The sequence below is a fragment of the Eublepharis macularius genome, chromosome 1 (assembly GCF_028583425.1).
Source record: "Eublepharis macularius isolate TG4126 chromosome 1, MPM_Emac_v1.0, whole genome shotgun sequence".
NCBI classification, from domain to species: domain Eukaryota; kingdom Metazoa; phylum Chordata; class Lepidosauria; order Squamata; family Eublepharidae; genus Eublepharis; species Eublepharis macularius.
Genome location: NC_072790.1, coordinates 118,274,230 through 118,301,101, shown reverse-complemented (window position 1 = coordinate 118,301,101; position 26,872 = coordinate 118,274,230). Strand labels below are relative to the sequence as shown.

The 26,872-nt window shown below is 39.0% G+C and overlaps 1 protein-coding gene across 7 annotated transcripts; it reads left to right on the top strand.

Moving 5' to 3' along the window:
* Nucleotides 1-653: 653 nt before the first annotated feature.
* On the top strand, nt 654-26,872 carry BCLAF1 (BCL2 associated transcription factor 1). Of its 7 annotated transcripts, XM_054992324.1 has the most exons (14): nt 661-858; nt 2,485-2,550; nt 3,022-3,101; nt 4,926-5,048; nt 5,590-6,495; nt 10,402-11,070; nt 11,168-11,337; nt 16,913-17,018; nt 18,246-18,330; nt 19,182-19,357; nt 20,352-20,532; nt 23,170-23,316; nt 25,029-25,235; nt 25,612-26,872. In XM_054992324.1, exons 4-14 carry the CDS (start codon nt 4,945-4,947, stop codon nt 25,615-25,617), a joined length of 2,757 nt encoding a protein of 918 aa, XP_054848299.1. In that variant the 5' UTR covers nt 661-858; nt 2,485-2,550; nt 3,022-3,101; nt 4,926-4,944; the 3' UTR covers nt 25,618-26,872. The 7 variants fall into 7 exon arrangements, 4 of the variants coding, with proteins under 4 accessions (XP_054848466.1, XP_054848380.1, XP_054848299.1 ...); XM_054992405.1 differs by lacking the exon at nt 3,022-3,101 and having other exon boundaries at nt 660-858; nt 20,421-20,532; XM_054992245.1 differs by lacking the exon at nt 3,022-3,101.

Here is a 26,872-nt window from a genome sequence, read left to right as displayed (position 1 = left end):
TAACTGAAGAAGGTAGGTAAAAGGTAAGCTGGCTCAGTGTTGGGAAGGAGAGAAAAATCAGGAAAAGAGATGTTATTGGGGCTACCATTAGGAAAGAGACAGTTGTGGGGGATACAGGTGAAAATAAGATCCCCCCCCCCCCACACATCCGTGCAGTCCCCCTTTTTAAAGTTACTATTCCTCAGCCCATCCTACCCAGCTGAACTGTTGTACGGTTGCAGTTTTGCCCTGGGCTTCTCAAAGTAGTACCGGATATAAATAGAGAAGCAGCTAGAAATGTGGGTAGTCCAACTCCCCTTTTAATTAAGCAATTCGCTGGCTGGCCTTCGGCCAATCCTTATCGGCCTAAGTTACCATGGAGCACAAGCCCACTAGAAAAACAGCAGGGCAGACGCAATACATTTGCCTCAATAAACAGCACAAAGAGTGTGAGAGGACACCCAACACCCCTCGCCGATCCACCGCCCCAGCAATGACGTCACTCTACCACTGAGGGAAAACATAGAACCGCCCTTACAAGGAGCGCGCAGTTCAGCCTGCGCGCCCGAAATATCCGTTCACCCCCCCCCCCGCCCCGCAACATCGCGAGACTTCGAAGAATCCCAGCCAGAGTTTCTATTCCCCTCCATTTTCTTCAGAGCAAGCGCAGCGGTTCAGATAGTGTGCGCTGCAGCAGAACTTCCGGCCCAATACATCTCACGTCCCCTTCTGGGCGGACGTGATGTAACCATTAGAGCTAACGTCGCAGAAGCTGGCTTCTCTATGGTTTCCTTCTCCTCCCCCTCTCTCTTCTTTCGCGGAGACGGGAAATGGCTGCCGAGCGGTAGAAAGTGGAACGAGAGGCGTCGCCCGGAGCGGGTGAGCCTGCCGAGAATCTGTTATGCAGCTGCTGGGGGAGATACTCTCTGCTCCCGTCTAGCTGGGGGATTTTTTTTGTTGCCTTATTAGGTTTTGTCGCCCGTTTTTGATCAGATATTTGTCGTTGGTTAGTCCTCCCTCGGCAGTCCTGTGGCCTAAACGCTTCCCTGAGGCGTGCGGCCAGACCGCCGCCGCCGCCCCCCCCCCCTTCTCGTTTCTTTTTCAAAAAAAGAGCTTTCGTTCCCTGGTCGCCTCGTAAGCGGCGGGGGAGGGGGCTTCTAGGCTCGTCTCTTGAGTGTGAAGGAGGCGGGAGAAGAGATGCGGAGACGAGACGGTTGGCGCGTTTCCTGTGCCGCCCCCCCCCCCCCGGCGGCCGCGCTCTCGCCGGTCCTTCTGGTAGCCCGGAACGGGCTCTCCGGGGAACGTTTGGTTCCGAGGGAGACAGGAGGCAAGCGAGAGCGCAGCCGCTTCTGAATTATCTGCTGCGCGTCAGCGACACCTGATCTGTTTGAGGCCCCCGCCCCGTCGCTGCGGCAACTGATCCCTCAGGAGGAACGGAGGGAGAGCAGCAGCCTTAGCAATTTCCAATTTTTCCGCGCGACTGCCGGACACTTGACACGTCGTCCCCCCTCCCCTCCACACACACACCGCGGTTCCTAAAAAATACTAGTTTAACATCTGCGACTATATGTATGCGGCAAACGTGTTTGCAGACACGTTCAAGTTCTTTTCATCGAGTTGAGATTGGCCTCAGATACTTGTTGAACATACAGCGTGTTGGTTTAGATAGCTAGAAGTGTTCTTTCCCGACACCGCTACTAAATTTACATTCGTCTGCATCTGACGAAGAGAACTGTGGTTCTCGAAAGCTTATGCTACAGTAAAGTTGGTTAGTCTTAAAGGTACTACTGGACTCTTTTCTAAATTTACGTTGTAAATATAGAAAATAGGCAGATACTGAGATATACAGAATAATGTGTTTTTAGAAAAATAGACAATTTATATAGAACACCTGAAGGGCATTGACTGGAACCAGCTAGCATGCATTTATTTGATCCAGTGATGGTAAGCATGTGCAATAGCACATGGAAAAGGATAGTTTCTGTTCTGGTTCTCTATAATGCATGGTTTCTGACAGTAGAATTGGAGCAGTGTTACATAGAACTGAACATGAGATTGTTTCTGTTACCTTGGTGATGACAGAAGAGACTCAGGTTCAGGGGCTTTATCATTCACCAAAGCAAGTAAGTAGTGCTGATTATCTGTTGGGAAACTGGGCCCTTGAAGAGGAATGTCAGAACAGCATGCTGGTAGCACACTGCTGTGGCATGTGTCTCTAGACTGTTGACATCATGCACAGGTTGTTGCCAGTCATACACTAGAAGGATTGTGTGTTATCCAGTTAAAATGTTACTAATATTAATGTAGAAATTGCAAAGAGCTGATAAATGCATCCACATGGGTATTTCTGAATAACCAAGAAAACCACAAAGTTGTTATATAATATTGCAGCAAGTGAATATAAATTTACTAATATTGAAGTGACAGGCTCTGTGTTGAAGTGCTATTTAAAGGGATATAAGGTAAAGGACTGTAGTCAAAATTACTTTACTTTTTTTAAAACAGGAATTCATATTTGAGTGCAAACTAAGAACTGCAAATTCCTTCCTTATTGACATACAGGATTGCCAGGTAAGAGGCTAGTTTTAGGCTGTTAAAATTTTAAACATTGAGTGGTTACTCTTTTTTTTCCCAGTTCAGTTTATTGCGTATAGACATAGGCCATTGTTATATTTTGGGTTTTATATGGTTATGTTTTAAGTTAATGTGTAATAAATTTATTTTTTTTAAAAAAGGCCATCACAAAATTACAAAAAACCCATTACATGAGATAAAAATTAGGTAAAATACAACTATATACAATACAGATTTACCAAATCGTGGGGAAAATTCCATTAAAACAGACAAATATCTTTGCTCCTATGTCATATTTGCTTCTCAGACAATTTTATTTGGACTTGAAGCTTAATTTGTTTGTGGTTAGAAATATAAAATGTGCCAACATCAAGACTAGACTACTGTCATACACTTTATAGTAGTCTCCCCTAAAAGTTAACTCAAAGACTTTAGTTGGTGCACAAGACTGAAGCTCTTTACTCTCAGGAGCTAGATGAAGCATACATATCACTCCCATTCTGCAGTCACTCCATTGGCTTCTCATCTGTTGCTGGGCTCAATTAATGGTAATGACTATCCCATTCAAAGCCTTTATGTCTTTGGTGCCTCATATCTGTGTGACTGCCTCTCCCCCTAAGTTCTGCCACGGCAGCTTTGTTCATCTGAATAGGTTCTTCTGAAGATGCCACTCTACAGTTGGGCAAAATCAATAGCTGCCTGCACATGTGCTTTCTCTGTGGTAGCCTCCACCTTACGGAATGGGCTGCCTGAGGTGGTCAAGAAAGCCCCTACTCTCCTGGCTTTATGCAAACTATGCAAAAATGAATTATTCAGGAGGGCTTTCTATCCTGATTTCAGGACTATGTCATAAGAAATAGTTCAGAGATGCCTTGGTAGAGACGAGGACTGAATGCTTCACTATTGGGTACTGTCTGCTCATGTAGATATGCATCTACTAGCGAGTTTTCATGCTGCTAATGTAAATTGGTTATGTTTTGTTCTATATAAATTCCATCTCTGTGCTTGTCTTTATGCTTGTTTAAAAGTTTTTCTACTACTATTCCGTATTGTATCTCTTTCCCTGAGTGTCTTAACTGTTCTTCACTATTATACTTGGTTCAGTGAATGTCTTAGCTGACGATTATATTGTATTATCACTTGCACTGACGATTATATTGTATTATCATTCGCACTGCTATAATCCGCCTTGGATCTCAGTGAGAAAGGCGGACTATAAATAAACAGCTTCCCCATTCCACATATGAATGCACATACTTAGTGAGGGGAGAGGATCTGTAGATGAGGATGTCTGCATATGAGTGCTTTTTAGGTGTCACAGGAGACTGCTGAGGTAAGTTGGCAAAAATCTATTTTTCACCAGCTCATATCAAAGTAGCTATTCAAGAATGACATGTTACCTTTGTAACAAAAGATCAAATATTTTCATCTCTAAAATTTTAAACACCTCACAGACAGCTTAAATTTCAGTGTAATTTTACTTGCCATTTTCTTTTATGTAAACTCAGCTCTAAAGCCATGATCTAAGAAAGGGTCATTGGTATTTGAGTGACTGGCTGGGGGACAGGTTACTGTGTTTTAGCACTAATGTAACATTGAGAGTTAACAAGAAGATTAGAATTTCCAAGTTCGTAGAGAGTTGGGGATGATTCTGATTTAGGAATTTTGTGTCTGTATTTGGTTACAAACCTTGCTTCTCTGAATAAAATAACAGTAAAAAATGGTGGTGTGATGTGATCTATTGGCTTAACTTCAGTATTATCTTTAACAAAAGTACTTTGAAAATACAGTAGTTTCTAGCCTGAGCTCTGACTTAATACTAATGTTTTAACATTGGCTAATCTTAAATAGTATGGAAGGAACATGTGTGTGTTGCTTTCAATGTCAAGGTCAAAGGGCAGAGTGTGGTGTTTGAAAGAGTTGCTGAAAAATGTTGGTTCATTGTCGGCATTGGTGAATTAAGAGCCTTCTTCCATCAAGGAACTGAGCAACGGATAGGAGAAAAGAATACATTGAGGAAAGTACATTCATGTAGATAATGGTGCAGAAGAATTATCAGTGTTTTTGCTGCTTATTGTCTGTAGAGCATACTACTGAATTTGCTGTAAGGTAGAAAATAGAGTGCTATCCTTTCTGGATGTTCTCATTTCAAGATACTGGCTAATAGCTGACAAAAGTCTTGTCTGGGAAGAGTTCTTTCTGGTTTTCAAGTTCCTTTAATCGTGAATTGTTTAAAAGATTTTAGGTTTATGTCAAGATAAAGATTTTATTAGAGTTTAACTCCTGAAGTCAAAACATTTTATTTCACAAATAATTTGACCATTTTAATTTTATTAAATTATCATTCATCTGACCTATTTTTTATTGGGTAGGTAAAACAGTAAAGAAAAAATGGGTCGCTCTAACACTAGATCACATTCTTCAAGATCAAAGTCCAGATCTCAATCTACTTCAAGGTCAAGGTCAAGATCGCATTCTAGAAAAAAGAGATATAGGTAAATGTCTTGTATTTTAACCATGTTTTTAATATGAAGCTTTTTTCTGATTCTTCATACTTGGAAGCAAGTTCAAGTTCTGTTGTCTCTAGAACTTCTAAGTATATACTAGAATTTGAGATTTAATAGTTTGAATGTTTTGATAATATTCTGTTGGATTGCTTTACTAGACTTGTTTCTGTCTTGGCTGCTAATATTGTAGATTACAATTGTGTAGAAAATAGTTGTATAGGATCTATATAAGTTCTGGCTTATTTCAGGAGAAGTTGCTCACTAGCTATTGAAATCTACTATGTTTGAGTTGTGCAGCAGTATCTTTCTGCTGTGAAGAACTAGGGCAATGATAAAATGCATATAAAAACATTTCAGAAACTTTAGGGAATGATGGCTGTGAATAGAGAGAACATTTCTGGAAAATTGGAAAGGGGAGTAGAACAGCTTTTCTGGGTGAGTGGAACACCATCCATTACTCAGGAGTTTGGACATGTTTTTTTTAAAGGATCTTGAATTCTTCATGTACTAAAATTTCCTTAAATCTTAGTTCTAGGTCTCGATCTAGGACATACTCACGATCTCGCAGTAGAGATCGTGTTTATAATAGAGATTATCGCAGAGATTACAGAAATAATAGAGGAATGAGGCGCCCCTATGGCTACAGAGGAAGAGGTAGAGGATATTATCCTGGAGGTGGAGGTAGATACCATCGTGGAGGTTACAGACCTGTCTGGAATAGAAGACATTCCCGAAGTCCTAGGCGGGGCCGTTCACGTTCAAGAAGTCCAAAGCGAAGGTCAGTCTCTTCCCAGAGGTCTCGCAGCAGATCTCGCCGATCATACAGATCTTCCAGATCTCCAAGGTCCTCTTCGTCTCGGTCATCTTCTCCATACAGCAAATCACCTGTCTCTTCCAAAAGACGTGGGTCATCAGAAAAGCAAGCAAAGAAAACTGAGGGAGCTGCTTTGCAATCCAGCCCATTAAAAAATAAATCACAAGAGGAAGAGAAAGGAGCTTTTGAACATGACCCATCTGAGACTTTAGATGACTTCAATAAATCAGCAGCTGCTTCAGGCGATATTTGGCCTGGACTTTCAGCATATGATAACAGTCCACGGTCTCCCCATAGTCATTCTATTGCCTCCCCACCTAGTCAGAGTTCTTCATGCTCTGATGGTCACTTACTTAGCACTGTTCACTCTGCAAAAAACACCCCCCAGCACTCACATTCCATTCAGCATAGCCCTGAGCGATCTGGGTCTGGTTCCTTGGGAAATGGTTCCAGTCGCTACAGTCCTTCCCAGAACAGCCCACTGCATCACATTCCTTCAAGAAGAAGCCCTGCAAAAGCAATCACATCACAGAATGCTCCACGTGAGGAGACTCGCATACGCTCTTTTTATCCAGAGGCTGGGGAACAGGAAAGTGCAAAGGGTGGAAAATTCTTGAAAAGGTAAGACTTTTAACTGCAAACACTGAATAATTATGTTCTGTTAGGCTGTGAAATGGAAAGTACTGATGTTTTCACCAACTTTAGTTTGCTTATATTTAGGCTCTGATTTAATAATGGATGCAAGAACCCTTTCCTGGCCATAGCACTTAGGATCATGGAGATAGTTAAGTTAGGGCCTAATTAGCATTCCTGTTCTTGAACTGAGCGGGATGCACTTGGAATCTGTGCTGAGAAACTAAAAGAAAGAAGCACATTATTGTAATGGCTTTGTAGGAAACCACTGAATAATAAATAATATACCATATTATTTTGTATATTGAATATCCTGTTCACGAAGTGTTGACTTCGTGAATTTTTGACACTTGAGGAAAACTTGCTCTGTCAGATGCTTAACAATAAATGTTGCACAGTTTGAAAGCATAGTTGTCTTAGTAAAAGAAATAATATTATGAAATACAAACTTTGGACTTCTAAATTTTGAAACTTAAAACACTTGGTATTTTGGCTTATTCTTTAAGGAATCTTAGTTTGGTTTGTCAGATTTAACTAATTGCTTAACGGATATGGGTATTTATTACTTTATTATCATGACTGATAAGTGCTTGCATTTAAGTTTGCAATATTGCAACATATCTGTTGAAATTTAATTAAATATTGGTTCACTCTCTGTTTGTATAGCTTGTGGCTTTCTTAAAATGCTTTGCAGAAGTGAATCAGTTGGGAATTGATGATGCCTTGCAGGATTCCACAGCATTGTTCATTTGACTTTGAAATATTTTAAGTATTTTATACTGACTTAGTGTTGTTAACTGTTATGTACAGAAATAAAAAGTGTTCTGTTCTCTAATCTATCTATCTATATTAAAAAAAGTGTCCTGACTGACTCATCAACGCCCAGCCCAAACCCCCGGACCAAGAAACATGAAATGTGGGGAGAACATTCCTTTTGTGATGAAAACACCCACTAAGAAGGGATTTTAAGAAATTAGCCCCCTAAGGGGGTAAAAAGGGGTACAATGTGTTTTCCCAAAGGGATACAGTTTCCCTGTGTGGCTGGCAGGCTGTTGCCTGCTTACCCCCCCGCCCACTGCCTCTTCCCTGATTGGGCCAGCCTTTCAAGGTCATTTGCATATGCGGCCTGATTGGGGCTCACAACATTCCACACCTCATCTCCCCCAGAGACAGTTGGAACACAAATGTCATTGGCATATGCGGCCTGATTGGTCTTCGCTCCCCACATTCTAAAATTTATGCATTTGCTATTGTAAGTCATTGAGTGTGCCCTGAGTTCAAATGCACCTCGCAGTCTTCCCCTCAAAGTCCACTAGGGTTGCCAATCTCCCAGTGGGGCCTGGCTTTCCTGTGTGGCTGGCAAGTTCATGCGTGCTTGCACCTCCCTCGCTCTCTGATTGGTTAGCTGTGGAACTCGGTATTCTGAGGTAAAAATCAGGTCAAGGAAAGTGCAGACAGTTGAAGAAAGACGGTACAAGACTCCTGAATAGGAAAAGTCAGTACGGTAGCTGAGTTTTTAAATGTTCATGGAAATATGGTGCACAACCTTTCTAGGTGCTCAGATACAAACCAAAAAAAGTTACATACCCATAAGTATTATAACTGGATTTAAAGTAGTTAAATACCGTGGTGAAGCATGGGTACCAAGCTAGTGTGTAATAAAATAATAACAAGTAGTGAGAAAATATAACTAAACATTAGAAATTAAGTACATTGGCACTGTGCTTCTGATATCTATAAGGCTGGATATTCAAAATTACATTGTCTTGTTCCTGTAGCTATTTCGGGCAGGGCTTATAATGTGCTGTATACAGATTTTGAACACATTCCATTATGGCATAATAAATCAGCAATAATACTGCTTTCAAATACTAGTGAGTACAATGTAATTTAAACATACCAAACCATCTTTCATAAACAATTTTAAAAGTATAAAGATGCTTCTAGGATCAAAGAGGATTTGATTCATATCCCTACATTGACCCCCCCTCCTCATTAAAGTTTACTGATGTAGTCTGGAGATAATTAATAATTTATGTGGCTGCTATAGTAAATAATACTGTTCTTTAAGTAGTAAGCACGTCCAACAAGAAGAATAGATTTCAGCATAATCAGACTAATACTTGTAGGGTCTACTTTTTAACTGATAAGGATTAGAAGTGCTAGGGAATCTGTCTATGGGATAAGTATAAAAGGACAATACACACCGTAATGGTCATGAACACATTCAAGAGGAAATGCACAGCAATGATTGTGTAACGGATTGGTGTCGTTTGGAACCTGAAACTAGTAAATACTTTCATAAAAGAAAGGTTAGGGCTGGCAATGGTGATCAGGTATAAAATTAAGTAACCTCATACTGGCTAAATCATTAAAAGCATTTTGCTCAGCATTTTAAATCTCAGTGTTTTTAGTTGTGTCTGAATTAAAGCATCTTTAACTAATCCAACTTTATTATTTATTTATGCTCCCCCTTTTCTCCCCAGTGGGGAACCAAAATGTCTTACATCTTTCTCCCGATCTACATTTAATCCTCACAACTGTGTGAGGTGGGTTGGGTAGAATGCACCTGGCCCAACGTCATCCAGGGTGTGCCCATGGCAGGGTGAGAATTTATACCTATTTTTTCCAGATCCTAATTCCGAGTTCATGCCAACTATTTTGGATAGAGACATGCTCCCCATCTCAGTTTGCAGAGGCTGTTTGTTTTGCAAGATAACTTTATTTATTTATTTGAACTGTTTGTAATCCAACTTCTCAGTAGATTCCTAAAGAAGCAGAATATATAAATCCTCTTAATAGTAATAAAAACACTGATATGATACAAATAAAAATATTAAATCAAAACAGTAAAAGCAAATAGCAGGAGCTAATTAACCAAACAGTATAAAAGTAAAAAAATACATTAGTATCATAAATAAAAAGTGTAAAAGAAGCAGTATAAGCATTTTAAAAGTCAGTTACTGCATAAAATAGAATAAAAAAGCCAATGTAGCAATAAAAAACTGGGTAGATTTTCAATCCCCCCCCCAACCCAGTTCAAGAAAAGTCCTGAGAAAAAAAGGCTTGAGACCAAAAACCCAAACAAACTCTAAGCTAGTTCTGTGTTAGATAGATGCCTGTGCAGAGGGCATTTCAGTGTTGAGGCACCATGGCTAATAAGCCCTTATTCTCGAAGGGTTTTTTAAGCTGATTTAATTATTTTTTTCATTTATGATAGGCTTGCTATTATGAGAGTAGGCCTAGATCTGATCCTAGATCATTTTCAATTTTGAAGGAAATAACTAGCACTTTGATTTGAACCTGGAAGCAAATAGGTACTTGCAGTACTGGCAAAATGTGTTGTCTACACATGTTGCCCAAATGAGCAATCTTGCTACTGAGGGTTGCATTAATTGCAGCTTTAAATGTGCAGATATCTAACCTATCTGTGAACGGAGTATGGATAACTTTGTCTAAATTATAGTTTCAGGGAGGAATCATTATGCACATTACATAATGAATTATAGTTTCAGGTGGGTAGCCATGTTGGTCTGTAGTAGAAGAGCAAGATTCAGGTCCAGTAGCACCTTAAAGACCAACTAGATCAGATACATATCTGATGAAGGGAACTCTGACTCTCAAGAACTCATACCCTGGAAATCTAGTTGGTATTTTAGCACTAAAAATATTTGAGATTTTAATAGGAAGATTTCTTTTTTTATAAACAATGAGTAAATTTTATAATAATTATAATTAAATTATAATTTAATAATATGGTATAATAATATAATGATTAAAATATTAATGCAGGCAGTTGTTGAATTTTGTTTAGGTGGAATGCCAGAAGATAAATGGTATTGAACTGTAATGAAGGCAATTAAAAGTTGTCATCCTCTTCTTTGCTATCTACAGGTACACAGATGAAGAATCCAGAGTGTACCTGCTTGATAGAGGTAATGCTAGGGAGAAAGATACCCAAAAGGAGAGAGGAACAGAAAAAGGCAGGACAGAGGGAGAGAGAGAATGGGAAGATCAGGAAGCATTGGAATACTATATGGATAAAGAGTCTGGGAAACAAAAATTTAATGATTCTGAAGGAGAGGACACTGAGGAAACGGAAGATTATAGACAGTTCAGAAAGTCTGTTCTGGCAGATCAGGGTAAGAGCTTTGCTGCATCTCACCGGAATACTGAGGAGGAAGGCTCCAAGTACAGATCTAAAATCTCTATGAAGACAAATAGAGAAAATGAAGGTTTTAGAGAAGATAAAAGTTATAAGCTTAAAGAAACAACTAGTTATGTAGTAGAGAGGCCTAGTGCACTAAAAGATAAGCACAAGGAAGAAGAGAAAATATCTGAGAGAATGATGAAGAAAGAAACACAGTCACCTGAGCAGGTAAAGTCTGAGAAGCTCAAAGAACTGTTTGATTATAGCCCCCCTCTGCACAAGAATTTGGATGCAAGAGAAAAAACTGCCTTCAGGGAGGAGAGCCCACTTAGGATCAAAATGATAGCCAGTGACTCCCATCGACCTGAAGTGAAACTTAAAATGGCACCAGTGCCACTTGATGATTCAAACAGGTAATTATCATAGTTTTATGATAGTAATTTTCCTTTATCCACACTAAAGTTGCTCTGTCATAAACCTCGTTTTCCTTTTGTGTGTTACGTACTGTAGACCTGCATCCTTGACTAAAGACAGACTGCTTGCTAGTACACTTGTCCATTCGGTCAAGAAGGAGCAAGAGTTCCGATCCATCTTTGACCACATTAAGCTACCACAAGCCAGCAAAAGCACATCAGAGTCATTTATTCAGCACATTGTGTCCTTAGTTCATCATGTCAAAGGTATGCCTTTAATTTACCATACGAAGCAAGCAGCATACGGCATAAGGTGATATTGGAACCAGTCTGTGTGAATCCAATCTTTGCATTTTGTGCAGAGTTCTGTATGTTTTTCTCTTATTTTTAGACATCATAAAATTAGACCATTTCAAAAATGAATATACAGATTTTATAAGTATTTCATACTTTTAGCATAGTTCTGACAGTATTATAAATATGATTTTTTTGGCTTCACATATTACAATATTCTCATAGGTCAGACGGTGTAGCATGAAGCTTGTGAGTCCTGTCTATCCATTTGTGGCATATTGGAGGAATTCCAAATCCTTTTTGTGAGAATATTAAAGATACATTTTGAAATATAAAATTTCTAGTAATTTTGAAATCATGGAAGGGGGACATGCTTTCTTGGGTGCGGGGCGGGGGCAGAATAGAAATTTATGGAAGAAATCAAAACGTATGCAATACTTACTTTCCTAACCAACTTAAACTTCTTTTACTCATTGAACAATATAAAATGTATTGCTTATAATTTCGTTAGCACATAAAATGGTACTATTTGGCAGATTTATGGAATTTAAAAGTATAAATACATTCATTTTCTAAAAGAAACTGCGGCTAACCAGTACTTGAGAAAGGGTTGCATATTGCACCCCATGATATCATAGCATGTTTCTTTAATTTTTTGCTATCATAGGGGTATGCAAAAATAACATTGATGGTAGAAAACAAATTTTGTCATATATGAACATTATGAAAACACTGAACTGTTTAATAATGTATTATTAAATATATCATTTGTCAATTGTTGCTACAATTATTAAATTTAAACATACTATAAGAGTTTTTTTAATGTTCCTAAATATTTTCCAATGCTTCCCATTTTCATTCTAAAAGAGAAAGTATCTCATAAGAGTTTCTTTTCACTGCTCACAAACTTTCTAGTTTTTCTGTTGGGAAAAATGTATTTTCCCAGGCCCTCACATCTCTAAACCCACTCACCCAATACCCTCACAATAGGAAAATGAAGGAGGTGTCAGTGACATCCTTCCCATTCCCAGTTTCAAAAGGAGGGTGGGAGATGGAGGAATGGGGTAAGAGAAATGAGTTAGGATGGGGAAAGGGGGAAAGGCAGCTAACAACTACAGTAGAGCAATAAACAAGAACAAATCCTGTGATGCAGAGGCTTAAAAAAGAAGGGATAACTGAGAGGGGTGTGCAGAGAGGGATGGGGAAATTAAGAATCATATGAGTAACTGTTGGAGTACAGAGAGACCTGTGATTGTGCAAGGAGTGTAGATGGGAAAAATAGCAGGTGAATGAAGTGAGGATGTAGACTCAAAGGTCATTGTATGGGACACAAATTAACAGAGAAAGTGTTAAAGAAAAAAGTTAAATTGCAATACGTGTGCTTTAATGTAGCAATACTTATTTAAAAGATTTACATCCAACTAGGGGCCAAGGCTATTTGTGACAAGTATGAACAAGATAAACGAACTAAACATTAAAAGGTAAAACTAACTCTTCATATCTGCAACTGCAACAAATGCTCATTATGAAAGTCCTCTGAAACAAAACTGTCTAAGCGAAGAAGATGCCTGCTTCACCTCTTCAGGAGGCTGTTTCAGAGGGAAAGAGACAAAACAGATGAGGCCCACGGCTAAGTCAGAGCCCTCCTTCCATCCCTCCAACCCTTCTTCTCTCCAACGAGGTCTGTTAGAAAGATCTGAGTTCGTACATAGGTTCATTCTGGGACAGGCACTCCTCTGGACTTAGTAAAAATAGAAAAGTGGCCCTCAGAATCATTACAGTTGAACACTTGTCACAGACTGCTGTTCTGCTGTATTGTGTTTCAAATAGGGGGGTGCAACAAAAAAAAATTGGGGTTTCCCGCTTTGGAAAACCTGAAGCAGAAAAAAGGATCAGAAATAAGGGATTCCTGAAGCGCCTTGTCCTTTTTTGACCCGCTTCGGTGTGCTCCGTAAAGATTCAGAGCATGCCGACAAACTACACCCCCTGCCACTTATTTCACCCGATGGGAGGGGAACCCCCTGCTTTCCCTCTTGTCGGTTGAAATAAGTGGCGGGGTGAGTTCAAACCCTGCCGGCACAGATCAGCTGGTTGGCAGGGGTTGTGGCGGGCCCTTTAAACACCATCTGGGTCGCTGGGAACCCCCCCCCCCAACCCAGGTGGGGCGCGGAAGGTCCCTTTCACTGCTGTTTGCAATGCAAGCAGCGGCAAAAATGGCCCTTTAAACTCCATCTGGGTCACAGGGGAATCCCCTCCACGACCTGGGTGGAGCACAGAAGGGCCCTTTCGCCACCGCTTGCAATGCAAGTGGTAGCGAAATGGCCCTTTCAGCTCCATCTAGGTCGCAGGGGAATCCTCCTGCGACCCAGATGGATTTTAAAGGGCCTTTTTGCTGTGGCTGTCAGCGCAGATCAGCTGCCTGGTGGGGATTTCCCCACCAGGTAGCTGATCCGGGGTTTAAATGCCCTTTTCCCTGCTGCTGCAGAGCAGCATGGAAAGGAGCCTTTAAAACCTTGTGTCCTGAAGTGATATGATTCGCTTTGGGAAGCTTAGATTCAGGGTTTCCAAGTCAGGCCCAGGATGCTGGGCTGGATCCGGAAATTCCGAATCTTTGCGAATCGGGTTCGATTCACACATCCCTAGTTTCAAACTAAGAGTTGTAGGATATAAATGTTTAAAACAAACACTTTGCTATTGTGGTATAGGTTAGACTATAGGGTTAGGCTCTGGGAGATCTGGCTTCAACATCCCCACGCTACCATAGAAACTTGCTAGGAGAGCTTGGGCCAGTCACACTATCTCAGCTTTATCTACATCACAGGGTTGTTGTGAGGATAAAATGGAGGAGAGGAGAGAAATAAGCCACTCATTTCCCATTGGGGTGATAGGTGCCGTATAAATGAATAAATAGAATGTGTGTACATCTGGAATGTAGCCATCATTTGCTGAGATTTTGTTTTGTCTTTTGGTTTATGGTGTAATGCATGGTGTAATACAAAGATGAAATGCTGTATAAATTTAATTATGAAATCTCATAATTCCACATTGTCCTGCTCAGTAGATATGATGTAGAGCCAGTAGACGTGAGAGCCAGTTTGGCGCAGTGGTTAAGAGTGACAGGACTTTAATCTGGAGAACCGGGTTTGATTCCCCACTTCTCTGCTTGAAGCCAGTTGACTGTGACCTTGGGTCAGTCACAGCTTCTTGGAGCTCTCAGCTCCAACCACCTCACAGGGTGATCGTTGTGGGGATAATAATAACATACTTTGTAAACAGCTCTGAGTGGGTGTTAAGTTGTCTTGAATGGAGGTATATAAATAGATGATGATTCAATGTTCCAATCCTACCTGATGTTAAGAATCAGCTTTGCTAAGTAGACTTGAAAGGGTGTCAGTCTCCGTTTTGCACTGTTACAGTCAGTAGTGCAGTCCTTTGCTGCTGTACAAAGAGCTTAAGCTGGCCAGCTAAATCTATACTAATAGCATAGCATGAAAGATAGTGTAGTGTAGGAAGGATATGCTGGTGGAAAGATCAGTTGTTCTGTCCATAATGCTGCTAGGCTTGGAATTTTTTAATATACTCCTGCAAGGCTGCACTCCAAAAAGATTAGTATTCTCGAAATTTGAGTAACTGTAGTCCTGCCACAGATATGTGTGCATATCCTATTTTGTCAAGAATATGGATAATAGCAAGCAAGACAACATATCCCTCCCTGAATACCTACAGATGAACTAAGATCAGGAGGCTAAACATTCTCTACCAAGTTATCTGTTCTTATCAGTTAATTAGGGCAGCATGTCCCCCATTGGCTGGTGGGCAGGTTTCACATAAGGTCTTGTTGTATCCACTGTTACTCTCTTGTACTGAGATGAAGCAGTACCAAGTCAGTCTGTTCATGTCCCCATTGACTGGTGGTCAGGTCTCACATATGATCTTGTTGTGTTTACTGCTCTTCCCTTGTGCTGAGATGAAGCAATTCAAACATTCTCTAAAAAGTCAGTCTATTCTTTTCAGTTTAATAGGGCAGCATGTCCCCTGTTGGCTGGTGGTGAGAGCTCCAGATAATTTTTTTGTGTTCACTGCTCGTTTTTTATGCTGATACAAAAAAAAATACACATTCTCTATCAAAGTCAGTCTGTTCTTAACAGTTCAGTGGTGTGACATGTACCCTGTTGGCCGATGGTCAGATTTCTTGATGATCCTTTTGTTTTCACTGCTCCTCTTCTGTGCTGAATGGAGGCGATACAAACATTCTCTATAAAATACAGCATATGACCAGATATCTAGCTGTTTTAATCTATAGCCAAATTACTAAAAGGTGTAAATCATGATTTGCTTCTGAAGTTGTTCAATTATTTCTACACACTTCAAAAAGAATGTGTGGATCAAGCTTTGGTAAACTGGTAGTAATTTTACATTATTGGAGCAATGAAGCTAGACTGAACAGCTCTTTACTTACGTAGAGCTGAAAATGCCCAGTGATGTTTTCTTTTTCATTGCAACTAGGTCCTGGAGTGTGTTTTGAAATGGCAAAATCCATATTACAAAAGTAAAATAGCTGTTGAAAGATAACAGATGCACAAACAGGCAAAGTTGAACCTTCTATCTTCCTGGCAAAAATGGCACAAAAACTGAGTTGCTAGCTCAAATTCCTGTGTTTGATGGAATTATGATTGAGGCACTACCCTTGTAGTGGCCGTATCAAGTTTTAATGATTGGTTATGAGAGATGTGCTGGATGTTGGGCGGTAAGTTGATACAGATGTACATTGACCTGTTAAGCAGAAAGCTTACTTTTTATGTGACATTTCATAATCCTTTATAATTTTATACATTTTTTCTATTCTACATTAAAACACATCTGTTGAACTGGTCTTTCAAAATGTAGTGTTTCTATTACTAATTTAATAGTCTCTGGTTAAAAGAGAAAAACCTTTAAAGATACTGTCACATTTGCCAAGATGCCACATATTTAAACATATTCAGCAGTTGGAGTCTTCCTTAGTCTATTTGTTCTTCTGAAAAAAAGAAAACGTGTGTTTGTGTATATGCACGTTTAAGCAATAGCTTGTGCAGCTCAATCCTATATATTTTTTCTTGGAAGTAAGTTTTATGGAGTTCAAGCAAGCTTAGTTCCAAATTATCATGTGTAGGATTGCAGTATTAATTTACCAAATCAAGACTATGTAGCTCTCAGTGCAAGAGATAACCTTTTAATAATGGTATTTTCTGCAAATACTAATAATGCATTGTAATATTTTTCTGCTGGCAAACCTCAGATATGTCCAGCATATAAACAACCATTTCCCCAATTAAACAGATGTGGTTCTTAACTTTCTTGACTTTATTGTAGAGGCAGCACATAAATGTAAGGAGAACTGAAAAAGGTAGTAGTTGCTGTTGTTGGTGTTCACTGAGGAAAAGGTTGAAAATAAATTTAACTGTTGCCATATTTTATGAACTATTTTGCCTGTTCTACATTCTAGTAGGCTATGACTTACAGATATATCAACATTAACTAGACAGTATTTGTCCTCTGCAACCAACAGAACAATATTTCAAGTCAGCTGGCATGACCCTAAATGAGAGGTTCACTGCTTATCAGAAGGCTTCTGAAGAACATAGCACCCGGCAGAAGAGCCCAGAAATTCACAGGTGTGGTATCCTATTGCTCGATATGCGACTTGCTACGATCCTTAGGCAGCCATTTGTTTGCTGTGCCATCACTTAGGGTAGCCCATTTGGCATCAACCAGAGCCCAGGCCTTTTCCACTGTGACCTCTGCTGTATGAAATAGGCTCCCTGAGGAGGTGAGGGGGAGCTCCTTGGAGATCTTTAGGATAAGCTGCAAAGCTTGCTTATTTGCCAGGACTTTTGAGGGGTTCTGAAGAGCAGGCCTCTTTTAAGGGAGGAGGGAGGTTTTAATTTGTAAATTTTTTAATCAGTTTGTAAGACGTCTTGAACTGTATGTAAAGGCAGAGTATAAATTCTATAATAAATTGCCAAGCTAAGATAGAGCTTCTTAGCAAACCACTCATTTATTTTTCTGTTAGGTTAAAAAAAACTTGAAAGAAAAGGCCGGAGGTTCTATTGCGAAGTTCGATGTCTACGTTGTAGTACATACTGAATTGTTAATATTATTTAGCAGTAGAAAATGTGTGAAATATTTACTAATAATGTAACATGTTTATGTACCATCATTTTATTTAGTGTAACTGTTAATTGTGTATATGGGGGACAGTATTTAAACTTCATGCTCAGGATACAAACAACAATGTAACTAATTCTGAGAACCCAAAGGGATTTGTGCTTTTCCAACAACATTGCAAACTGCTATTGAAGTTGGGGAAAGTTTTCAAAAGCAGTGTGTGATATGACAAGGGGGTCAGTTGTTCACAGAAAGCAAGTGAAAATTCCACTGTAAATTTCTTGTGTGAGCCTAAGTAATTCTTTGGATTTTGGCCCAAATTTGCCAAAGGGTGACAGGATAAGCAAATATTATTCTTAAACATTGTAGATAATCATATTGTGGGTTTTTGTTTTTGAATTAATGAAACATTACAAGTGAAATACAGTTTTCATGAATGCAATGTTTTCCCAGTATTTCCTTGACTTCTTCGTGGGAGAAAAGCAGCTGAGGAAATTTTGAGACATCTGCTTTATATATTATACTACAGCTTTGAAAAGTTAGTTGTATAATTGTTGACATTTTGGTTTTATTTGAATGTTTCTGTGTTTGGGGGAATGTGTATTTAAAAATTAATAACCAGGTTTGATTTTGGATTGCACAATGGCACTTTTCCTTTTGTGTTTCCAGTTTTCCACTTGACAGAGATGAATAGTGGCAGCCATAATGATTACTTTTAAAAATCTTGCATTTAGGAGGATTGACATCTCTCCAAGTGCCCTGAGGAAGCACACCCGTTTAGCGGGAGAAGAGAGAGCCTTTAAAGAAGAAACTCAGAAAGTAGGTTTCAAATTGGTGCTATTTTATAAAAATTCAGACTAATCAAGACAATTTTCCACATTTGCTTTCCTTTAAAATTTTATTTTGCATTTTTATACCCTAGATAATGTTGAGCTTGTTCCATTTCTAGTAATTTTTGATGGATATGGTGGACCAGTTGCGTGCAGCTTGATCATACTGTTTAATATCTTGACACATAGGGATTAAATAGTGTGTTCTTTGCAAGTAGAGAATACATTAGTTACCAGTAGTTACCAGGTTTTTTTCCCATGGGGGTAGCTGAATTTAGCGATTTTGATGACTCAGCAAAAAGGGAATTGTGTTAAAGTCTTGTTATAGTAGACTTTAAAAAGATGTTTTATTTTCTAGGAGTAAATTTTGGTCAAATTTTAGCTCCACTTTGGGAGATTAACTTTTTGTTTTTGGTAGGCCTGCTGGGGAAAAGGAATGCACAATTGCTGGTATAGGAGTGGATACAAACTGCTTTGAACGTGGAAAAGATACCTAAATATTTTAAATTAATAAGTAAGATAAAGAACTGAGAGCAGAGCTCTACTCACAACAGATCTTTCCCTTCTCCCTCTTTCTTTTGCAGCCTCTGCACTTCCCCCAAAAGCCACTTGAGTTGGGGGACCTTTGGGAATGGTGTAGGAAGCAGCACAGGTGGCTGCAGCTAGCGGAGGGAAGCCACAGAAATTGTGGAACTCTCTGGTTTTGTATGAGTAGATGGGTCTACTTTCAGGGTGGGTTGAGGGTGCAATTTATAGTTAAGTAAGAGATAGGTCTTTTCCTGTTGCATTCTGTAGGACTTTGGGTGCTAAAATAATTTCCCTGAAATGTATCTAATTTAGGGTGATAAAAAATTAAAGTGTGACGCTGCTGACCTTCGACATGACATCGACCGTCGCAGAAAAGAACGAAGTAAAGAACGAGGAGATTCTAAAGGTTCCAGGGAATCCAGTGGATCAAGAAAGCAGGAGAAAATTCCAAAAGATTACAAGGATTATAAATCTTACAAAGATGACAGGTAAAGGTTTAACTGTTCTAACTAGGTTTTTAGCTTCTAATTAGAATTTTATAATTATAAGCTTAATTGCTTTCAGTTTTCACTGTACAATGGAACATCTAAATTTAAACAATTAAAATTATTTGTTTTACAGCAAAAATGTATTTGTCTTTTACACGGCTTATGGTGGATGAGGACAAAAACTTTGGAATAGCAAGCTAACACTGAAAAAAAATGACAAATTAATCTGTCCTATTATCCAGGCTACATCAGGAGGTTGGACTTCAATGCAATACATTTCTGTAAACAGTTTGTGTAAGAACTTTGGTTCGTTATGCTTGATTCCGCACTTTTTCAACTCATAACACCCAGATTATGAGATTTTTTACTGATGTATAACGTTAACCTGGGGGAGGGAGATTTTTTTTTCTCAAGAGAGGGAGAGACAATTTAAAAGCAGTTTATTCAGTGTATTATTGTAAACGTTATATCCACCTTTTGAGTTTGGTATTAATATGTAAATGTGGTCAAATCAATGCCAGATGTCTTTGCCATGGGGAGTTGGATACAAAGATCATAAACATTATTTTTCTTGCTCTTGCGTAATCATGGATTTATTTGAACTTCTGTTTTCTGTTTTTCCTACACTAATGTTATTCACTTATAAGTTGATGACTAATTTTGTACTTTGGGCCCATATTGTGACAGGGTGATTTTTGCTATTCTTGGTAAGATATGAAATTAATAGCATTGCTTCAGACATATTACACATAAAGATTCTTCCCTGCATATTTTTTCTAAAATACAGTTTTGTTAGCTGATTAGCTTTCCCTGTTCAGCAACAGTTGTTGTTAACAAGCCATTTGCTGTTTAAAAAGTTACACACAGAAGATGAATAGTGTAATACTGTAAAACACCACATTAAGATCAAACAAGAGAAGAGGATAGCTTCTGAGGGTACAGAAAGAAGTTGTATTGGATTCTACAGCAAACAGTATGGTTTCTTATTTTTCAGTAAACAAAAAAGAGATCACGACCGTTCTCGATCTTCCTCAACTTCCTCCCCATCTTCCTCTTCATCCAGTTCCCGAGAAGAAAAAGAATGCAAGAAAGAAAGAGATGAAGAGTTTAAACCTCATCATGAACAGAAAGAATACTCTGGTTTTACAGGAGTTGGAAGACCTAGAGGCACATTTGTGAGTTTCTGCCACACTTTTTCTGCTTAAAAAAAATTGCTATAGCTATAAAACCAGAGGTCTGTTTTTATTTGACACATACGTTATAGGAAGACATTAGAAGATTTTCCTACTTGGAAACGAAAGTTGCCAGGGGTGGGATGTTCTTCACAAAATGCTTTCTGTTGCAGCTCTGTTTGGATAGGGATATGTTGTGACAGAACATTTTGCAGAGTACTGAGTTCAAAAACTGCAGGTTTAACTAAGCAGCCACATACTTTGGTACTTTCATTCATTCATGTTTCTTTTACACTTGTTCATTTATATTTCTTTTTATAGTTTCTTTTGTGGACTTTTCTGTAACTTTACCTTGCTGTATTTTAATTTCTTTTTAATGGTAACTGTGTAGAAAATCTGACTTTAAACCAGAAAAAATAGGCCACTGACAGCTTGCTTTTTAATTTTAATAAGCATTTGCTGGGAATGTTGAAAATCTGTGCTGGTGCTAGGTGAATACCAGAGAGTCTGAGGAAAGCAATGGCATTATAACATCAGAACAGTAACTACCCTCACACTGTCTGTAGTAGTTTAAATGTATATTAATATGCAGATATTATAATTTATACACTATTACATGCAGGAGTTCATGATCTTTAAGGAAGAAGCGAATAGGGCACTCTTGATGAGATGGCAAAACACTGCCTTGCAGATTCAGTTTAAAACTGAAAAAGCAAGCTAACCACAGTAGCGCAGGACTGTGCAGTCACGGCTGTAATGCTGACTGACAGACTGGGGATAATTGTCTGTTTAGTGATACTGGTGTGACCAACTAATCCTTAAAATAGTTGTCCTGTGATACAATCTACAGCTAATTTTAATGAAGTTGCATGTGCTTTAAATATGGAAGTGTCTTGATGGAGAGGAGGGTGATCTTTTCTTTTTGCATATATAACATTAATGCAAGGGTAACTTACGCTCAAACTGAACTCCCCACAAGTAAAGTGTTGATTGTTGGTTCCACATAGCTGCAAAGGTAGTAAGTGCTAAAATTGTAAGCACCCAAATCCTGAGACCTTAAAAATGATTAGACTTTAAAACATAGGCTTTGGTTTCTTTTACGTAAGTTTTTATGATTTTGTTGTGTGTTATCTAGGAGAGATTAAAAACCTTTTTGTTTCTTGATTTTATCAAGTACACAAGTTTACAGTACCATCCTAAGCAGTTACAACTGAGTCCATTGGAATTGATATGCATAGAAAAGTATAACTCTGGTTAGGATTGGACTGTAAAAAGTCAAAAATTGTAGCATCATACCCTGCTTCTTGACAATGTTTCTTCCTATGTTCAATATTATAACATCTAGTAGCTCTGCAGAAGTCTCTTTCACGAAGATATACATAGGTAGTTAGGCAGAATATAAGCAGTGTTAGGCTAAATACTAGTTCTTGCCATGAAAGAGGCTGTCTACATGAAATACTGAATAAAGCTGTTGAATTACAATGGAAGAAACAAGTTTGCCAAGACAAGAGCATTGCATGTATCACGTGTCAGGTTTCTCCATCAATCATAGGTGTCAATCCTAAAAAAAGCTCATGGAAGGAGCTGATTTTTCCCTGCCATTTTCTGAGGATTGAGAGGAACCTCATGAACAGAATTCATTGTAGAATGGGGGGGCTGTAGTGAGTAAGAAGAGTCTGGAGAAATTGCTTCTGAGAGGAAGCAGTTTCACCTGCAGCACTTGGTTCATTTTGTCCACAAAGGATTTTGGGGATAAGAAGCAGGCTGTCAGAAGTTGGGAAAGGTAGGCAAGGATCTGCTTCTCTAGCTCCTTCTGCAAACTTCTCTGTGGGATCTATTCTCGTTTTTGTTCTTTGGGGGGGGGGCGGGTTGTGGTTTTAGGCATACTGGATCTCAGCCAGTATTTTCTTTTTTTCTGTGGATTGATAAAATCAGACATTTTTCATTAACAGATACTGCTTTTTGAAAGTGCATGCATCCTAGATAAATCATCTGTCCCCCTCCCCACAAAATACACAAATGCTCATTGGCTAGTCAGTAAATACAATATGTTAAAGTAGCTGCAAAACACTACACATGGATTCTTTAGGCACTTAATTTATGTGTATGGTGTTAGCAGGGCTGGATCAATGGGGGGGTAGGTGGGGTAGTCTGCCCCCGGTGCCATCAAAGAGGGGGCGCCGGGCACAGCTGCCAGCCGTTGGGAGTGCGAGGGCAGCTGAGCAGAGGGCTGGGAGGCCGCCCATGCCATTCGCCTGCCCCGCTGGACAGGGGGTGTGCGGCAAGCCGGCCACCCCCTCAGCAGGGCAGGTGAATGGCATGGGCGGCCTCCCAGCCACCTGCGCTGGCGCCGTGAGCTCCACAGTGCGCCGGGGCAGCCAGTTTGCCGCGCGGGCAGCATGCTCTGCCCTGCATGATGATGTCATGGAGGTGACATGATCATGTGGCGTTGGGAGCACGTGCGCGTGCTGTGTGCGCGCACATAAGGCCAGACTTGGGTTGCCCTGGATGCTGGCAACCCTAGATCCAAACCTGGGGGTTAGCTGAAGGATTATAACAAAGCATTTTGGTTAATGTAATAGGAATTTATAATTTGCTTTGTGTAAATTAATTTAATACATAAATGCTTTGGTCAATCAGTTTCGAATTAGGGGCAGAGGAAGAGCCAGAGGCGTGTTTGCTGGAATAAATACTGGTCCCAGCAACTCAAATACTGCTTTTCAAAAGAGACCGAAGGAGGAGGAATGGGATCCTGAATATACCCCCAAAAGCAAGAAATACTTCTTGGTGGGTGCCATACTGTTTATGCATGCATTTTTTTCCAAAACTTGTTGTATAGATAATTTAATGGAACCAAAATTTAGTGCTGCTTCTGTCATTTTCAAGGATCTGAACAGAATCCTTTGTGAGAGCACTGGGATTCATATTTCTCTTTATATCCATCTGCATAAGATAATTTTAATAGCTTACTTTGGAAGAAATTTCCCTAACACAATTTAGTCCATGTTCTCTCAAATACTGGCTGCAATATAAAAATTAAATACTGGCATTTGCCCAACATATTTCCATCTAAACTGAGGAGCTTATTTTGCTTTAAAGCTCTTCAGGGAATGAATTGTAGAGAGAAAACCTAATTACATAAATTTCTAAATAATGCTGGTTGCAACCTTTGAAATGCCATTGTATTGTATCCATTGTATTGCCATTATTTAGAATTAGCAAAGGCTCTTCAAATTTGAAAGACTAGGTAAGAAAAGAGTTCCATTTTCCTGCTCCTTTAATAACTCATCTGTCATAGACTCATTTTTGTAAGGGACATACTGTTTTCAAAAATTGCCCTGCAGTTGATTTTCCTAAACTAAATTAGGGGGTCCAGATTTTGAAATAAAGAATGTTGTTTTTATTCCCAAATAAGAACTCATGTTACAATAAACAGGAGGAAAGGCAATGTTCTATATTGCCTCCTTTCCTGCTGTGCCTTCCCAGGTCTAGGTCCTGTTTTGTTGTTTGGCTTTTGCAGGGTGAGGGGTTTTTTGTCTTCATATGGGAGGGAATGTCAAAACTGACTTCATAAAATGGAAGGAGGAGCATGGCTGTTTCTCAGTGGAGATCACACCACCCAATATTGGGCAAGTTTAGTTCCCACCTCATTATTAGCTCCCAGTGTAGCATTTTGTCTCATAGCAATGAATGGCAAAGGGCTTCTTTCAAGGATACCAGTGATCTCCTGACTATGAGGGTCCCAGTGTTTAGGGAAAGAATTACTTACGCCTTCTCTCAGCTATTTCCCAGATGCAACCCATTTAGCACTGCCTGAATTCTCTCACTTGGCATAATCTTTCTGATAAGAAACATGACAGATGACATGAAAATCAAAGGACATAAATGGTCATGTTCCCCTCTAGGAAAAATCTACCATGTTACTTGCCAGAATAATGGATAATTCAACATTTTTGAAACCAGTATTTTGCAACTCATATACTAATACCAGTGGATGTAATTTTACATATTAGAGACATCATCTTAACAAATAATTTACAACAATAAAAGCAAGCTTTAGAGCTCTGTATAAAAATATTTCTAAAGACTAAATAAATAGCGTTGCATCTAGAATCCCTAACAATAAGCTATAGAGCTGTGACCAGTGTAACTGACTCTCTCATCAAATCAGTGATTAATTAGGTGTAGGCTTTTAACTCAGTGATAGAACACATTTCCATCATCAGTTAAAGGATGACAGGTAGCAGGGCTGAAAGAAGCTTCTGCTTGAGACGAAGAAGAGCTTCTGCCCTTCAGCATGTACAGTAATGGGCTTTATGGGCCCAGTGGCCTAAGTATAAGGTAGCTTCATATGCACATATATTGCAGAACACTGATAGTGAAGGACTCAGCTGCAAGTTATGAGGGCTGAGTATTTTGAGATGCTTTGAAAGTTTATCCCAGTAAAGTATGCAAAGTGTTGTTTTTTATTTTCTCTGTTCACTCTGTATTTGTTCTAGCATGATGATAGAGATGATGGCGTGGATTACTGGGCCAAAAGAGGAAGAGGCCGTGGCACTTTTCAACGTGGCAGAGGAAGATTTAACTTCAAAAAATCAGGTAGCAGTCCAAAGTGGACTCATGACAAATACCAAGGGGATGGGCTTGTGGAAGAAGAAGAAGAAACAATGGAAAATGAAGACAAAGAGAGACGCAAAGAAGAAAAGGTAGGTAGTTCTGACTTAATAATAACAATAGCAATAATAATAACATTTGATTTATATATCGCCCTTCAGGAAAACTTAATGCCTACTCAGAGTGGTTTACAAAGTGTATTATTATCCCCACAACAAAATGCTCTGAGGTGGTTGGGGCTGAGAGAGCTTCAAGAAGCTGTGACTGACCCAAGGTCACCCAGCTGGCTTGAAGTGGAGGAGTGGGGAATCAAACCTAGTTCTCCAGATTAGTCCTGTGCTCTTAACCACTACAAACCTTGGAACCTTGGAAGATTTTTTTTGCTTTTGAAAATTAAATTCTTATCTAAATTTCAAATGGTTTAAAACACTGTAGTGATAGTGCATATATTCTACATCTTTTACACAGGAATAACTCTGAAGATCTATTCCAACCGAAAATTGATGCCCATCCACGCAGCATTTTTAATATGACTTATTGTCGTCAAATGAATGTAAGCATTTTACTTAAATTTTACTGTTGGAGAGTAGCTTAGATTTTTGTTTAAATTCTTTAGTGATTCATTAAATAGTAGTTGTTAATGATTATACAAAAGCAAATAAATACAATGCTATTTGTCATGATTAACTTTTAAAATTGTTTACTGTTTGTTATAAGCAATGTAATTTTGCTTTGTCCAAAAGATATGGATGAAACCTTGAGAACTGAAATTCATTGGCCTTCCACAACTGTGTTTTATTCTGAAGTAAATTTTCGGTCTGCACATCTAAATCTTGAGGGAGCATTTTTAAAATAAATCAGTACTAAATCTCAAACTCTATGCTGGAGTTAATATTTTCCTTAGTTTTGTTTGTTTGTTTGTATGGCTTACATTTAAATTGTAGTGTAATGATTGCTTGGTCTGATTTGGGGGTGGGATACTGATATTTCACGTAACAGTAACTCAGCCACCTAAGTAATTTTGTCAAGATGTGAATAGCACTGAAAGACTAATGGTTTGCATTTAAGAGCTATATACTGATTGGTGTTGGGATCTTATTAATTATTTCATACATTCACATTTCTAGACCACGATGGGAATTCTCTTCTGAACAGATCTAGATCTGACAAGTAGAGCTGTAGCTTAACAGGTGCTACGTTTCTCCGTCCACATACCCTTACTGCTAATGGGGAAATGCCTCAACTGTTTGTGCAACAGCACTAAAAGTAGCTTGACCTTCTGCACACTCTTTTCTAACAAGAAGATTTGTCCTACATTCCAAATGCACGTACCTTTAGGCGTACGACAGAAAGAGGTAAATTGTAGTGAAAAAGTTACCTTTAACACAAGCATGCGTCAACATGTTTCAGTTTTTACATGCTTAATAAATATAGTCTTCTGTAAAACACTAGCTATCCATTTATAACATTTAAGCAGAGTGTATAATAGTGTGAAATGGAATTATTACTGCAGGAACGTTAGAAGAAGACTCATTTGGCTTCTGGTGAAAGTGTCGACCAGGAAATACATGACAATATTGATCCAGCTACTATGTGTATCATTCTTTTCCCCAGATTGTAAAATAGTCTGTTTTTCTCCGAGTTTTCTTTAGTAAATAACCTGACACAAATGGGATATCTCCGTCATGTTTTCAGTCTTCAGTGAAATAAAGATGTGAAAATTATGAAA

Excerpts from the sequence above, each read along its gene's own strand:
- BCLAF1 (XM_054992245.1), top strand. The coding sequence starts at position 4,945 with ATGGGTCGCTCTAACACTAGATCACATTCTTCAAGATCAAAGTCCAGA. Across the intron at positions 19,358-20,351 it reads AAATCTTACAAAGATGACAG|TAAACAAAAAAGAGATCACG; the intron begins GTAAAGGTTTAA and ends CTTATTTTTCAG. Across the intron at positions 20,533-23,169 it reads GAAGACCTAGAGGCACATTT|TTTCGAATTAGGGGCAGAGG; the intron begins GTGAGTTTCTGC and ends TTGGTCAATCAG.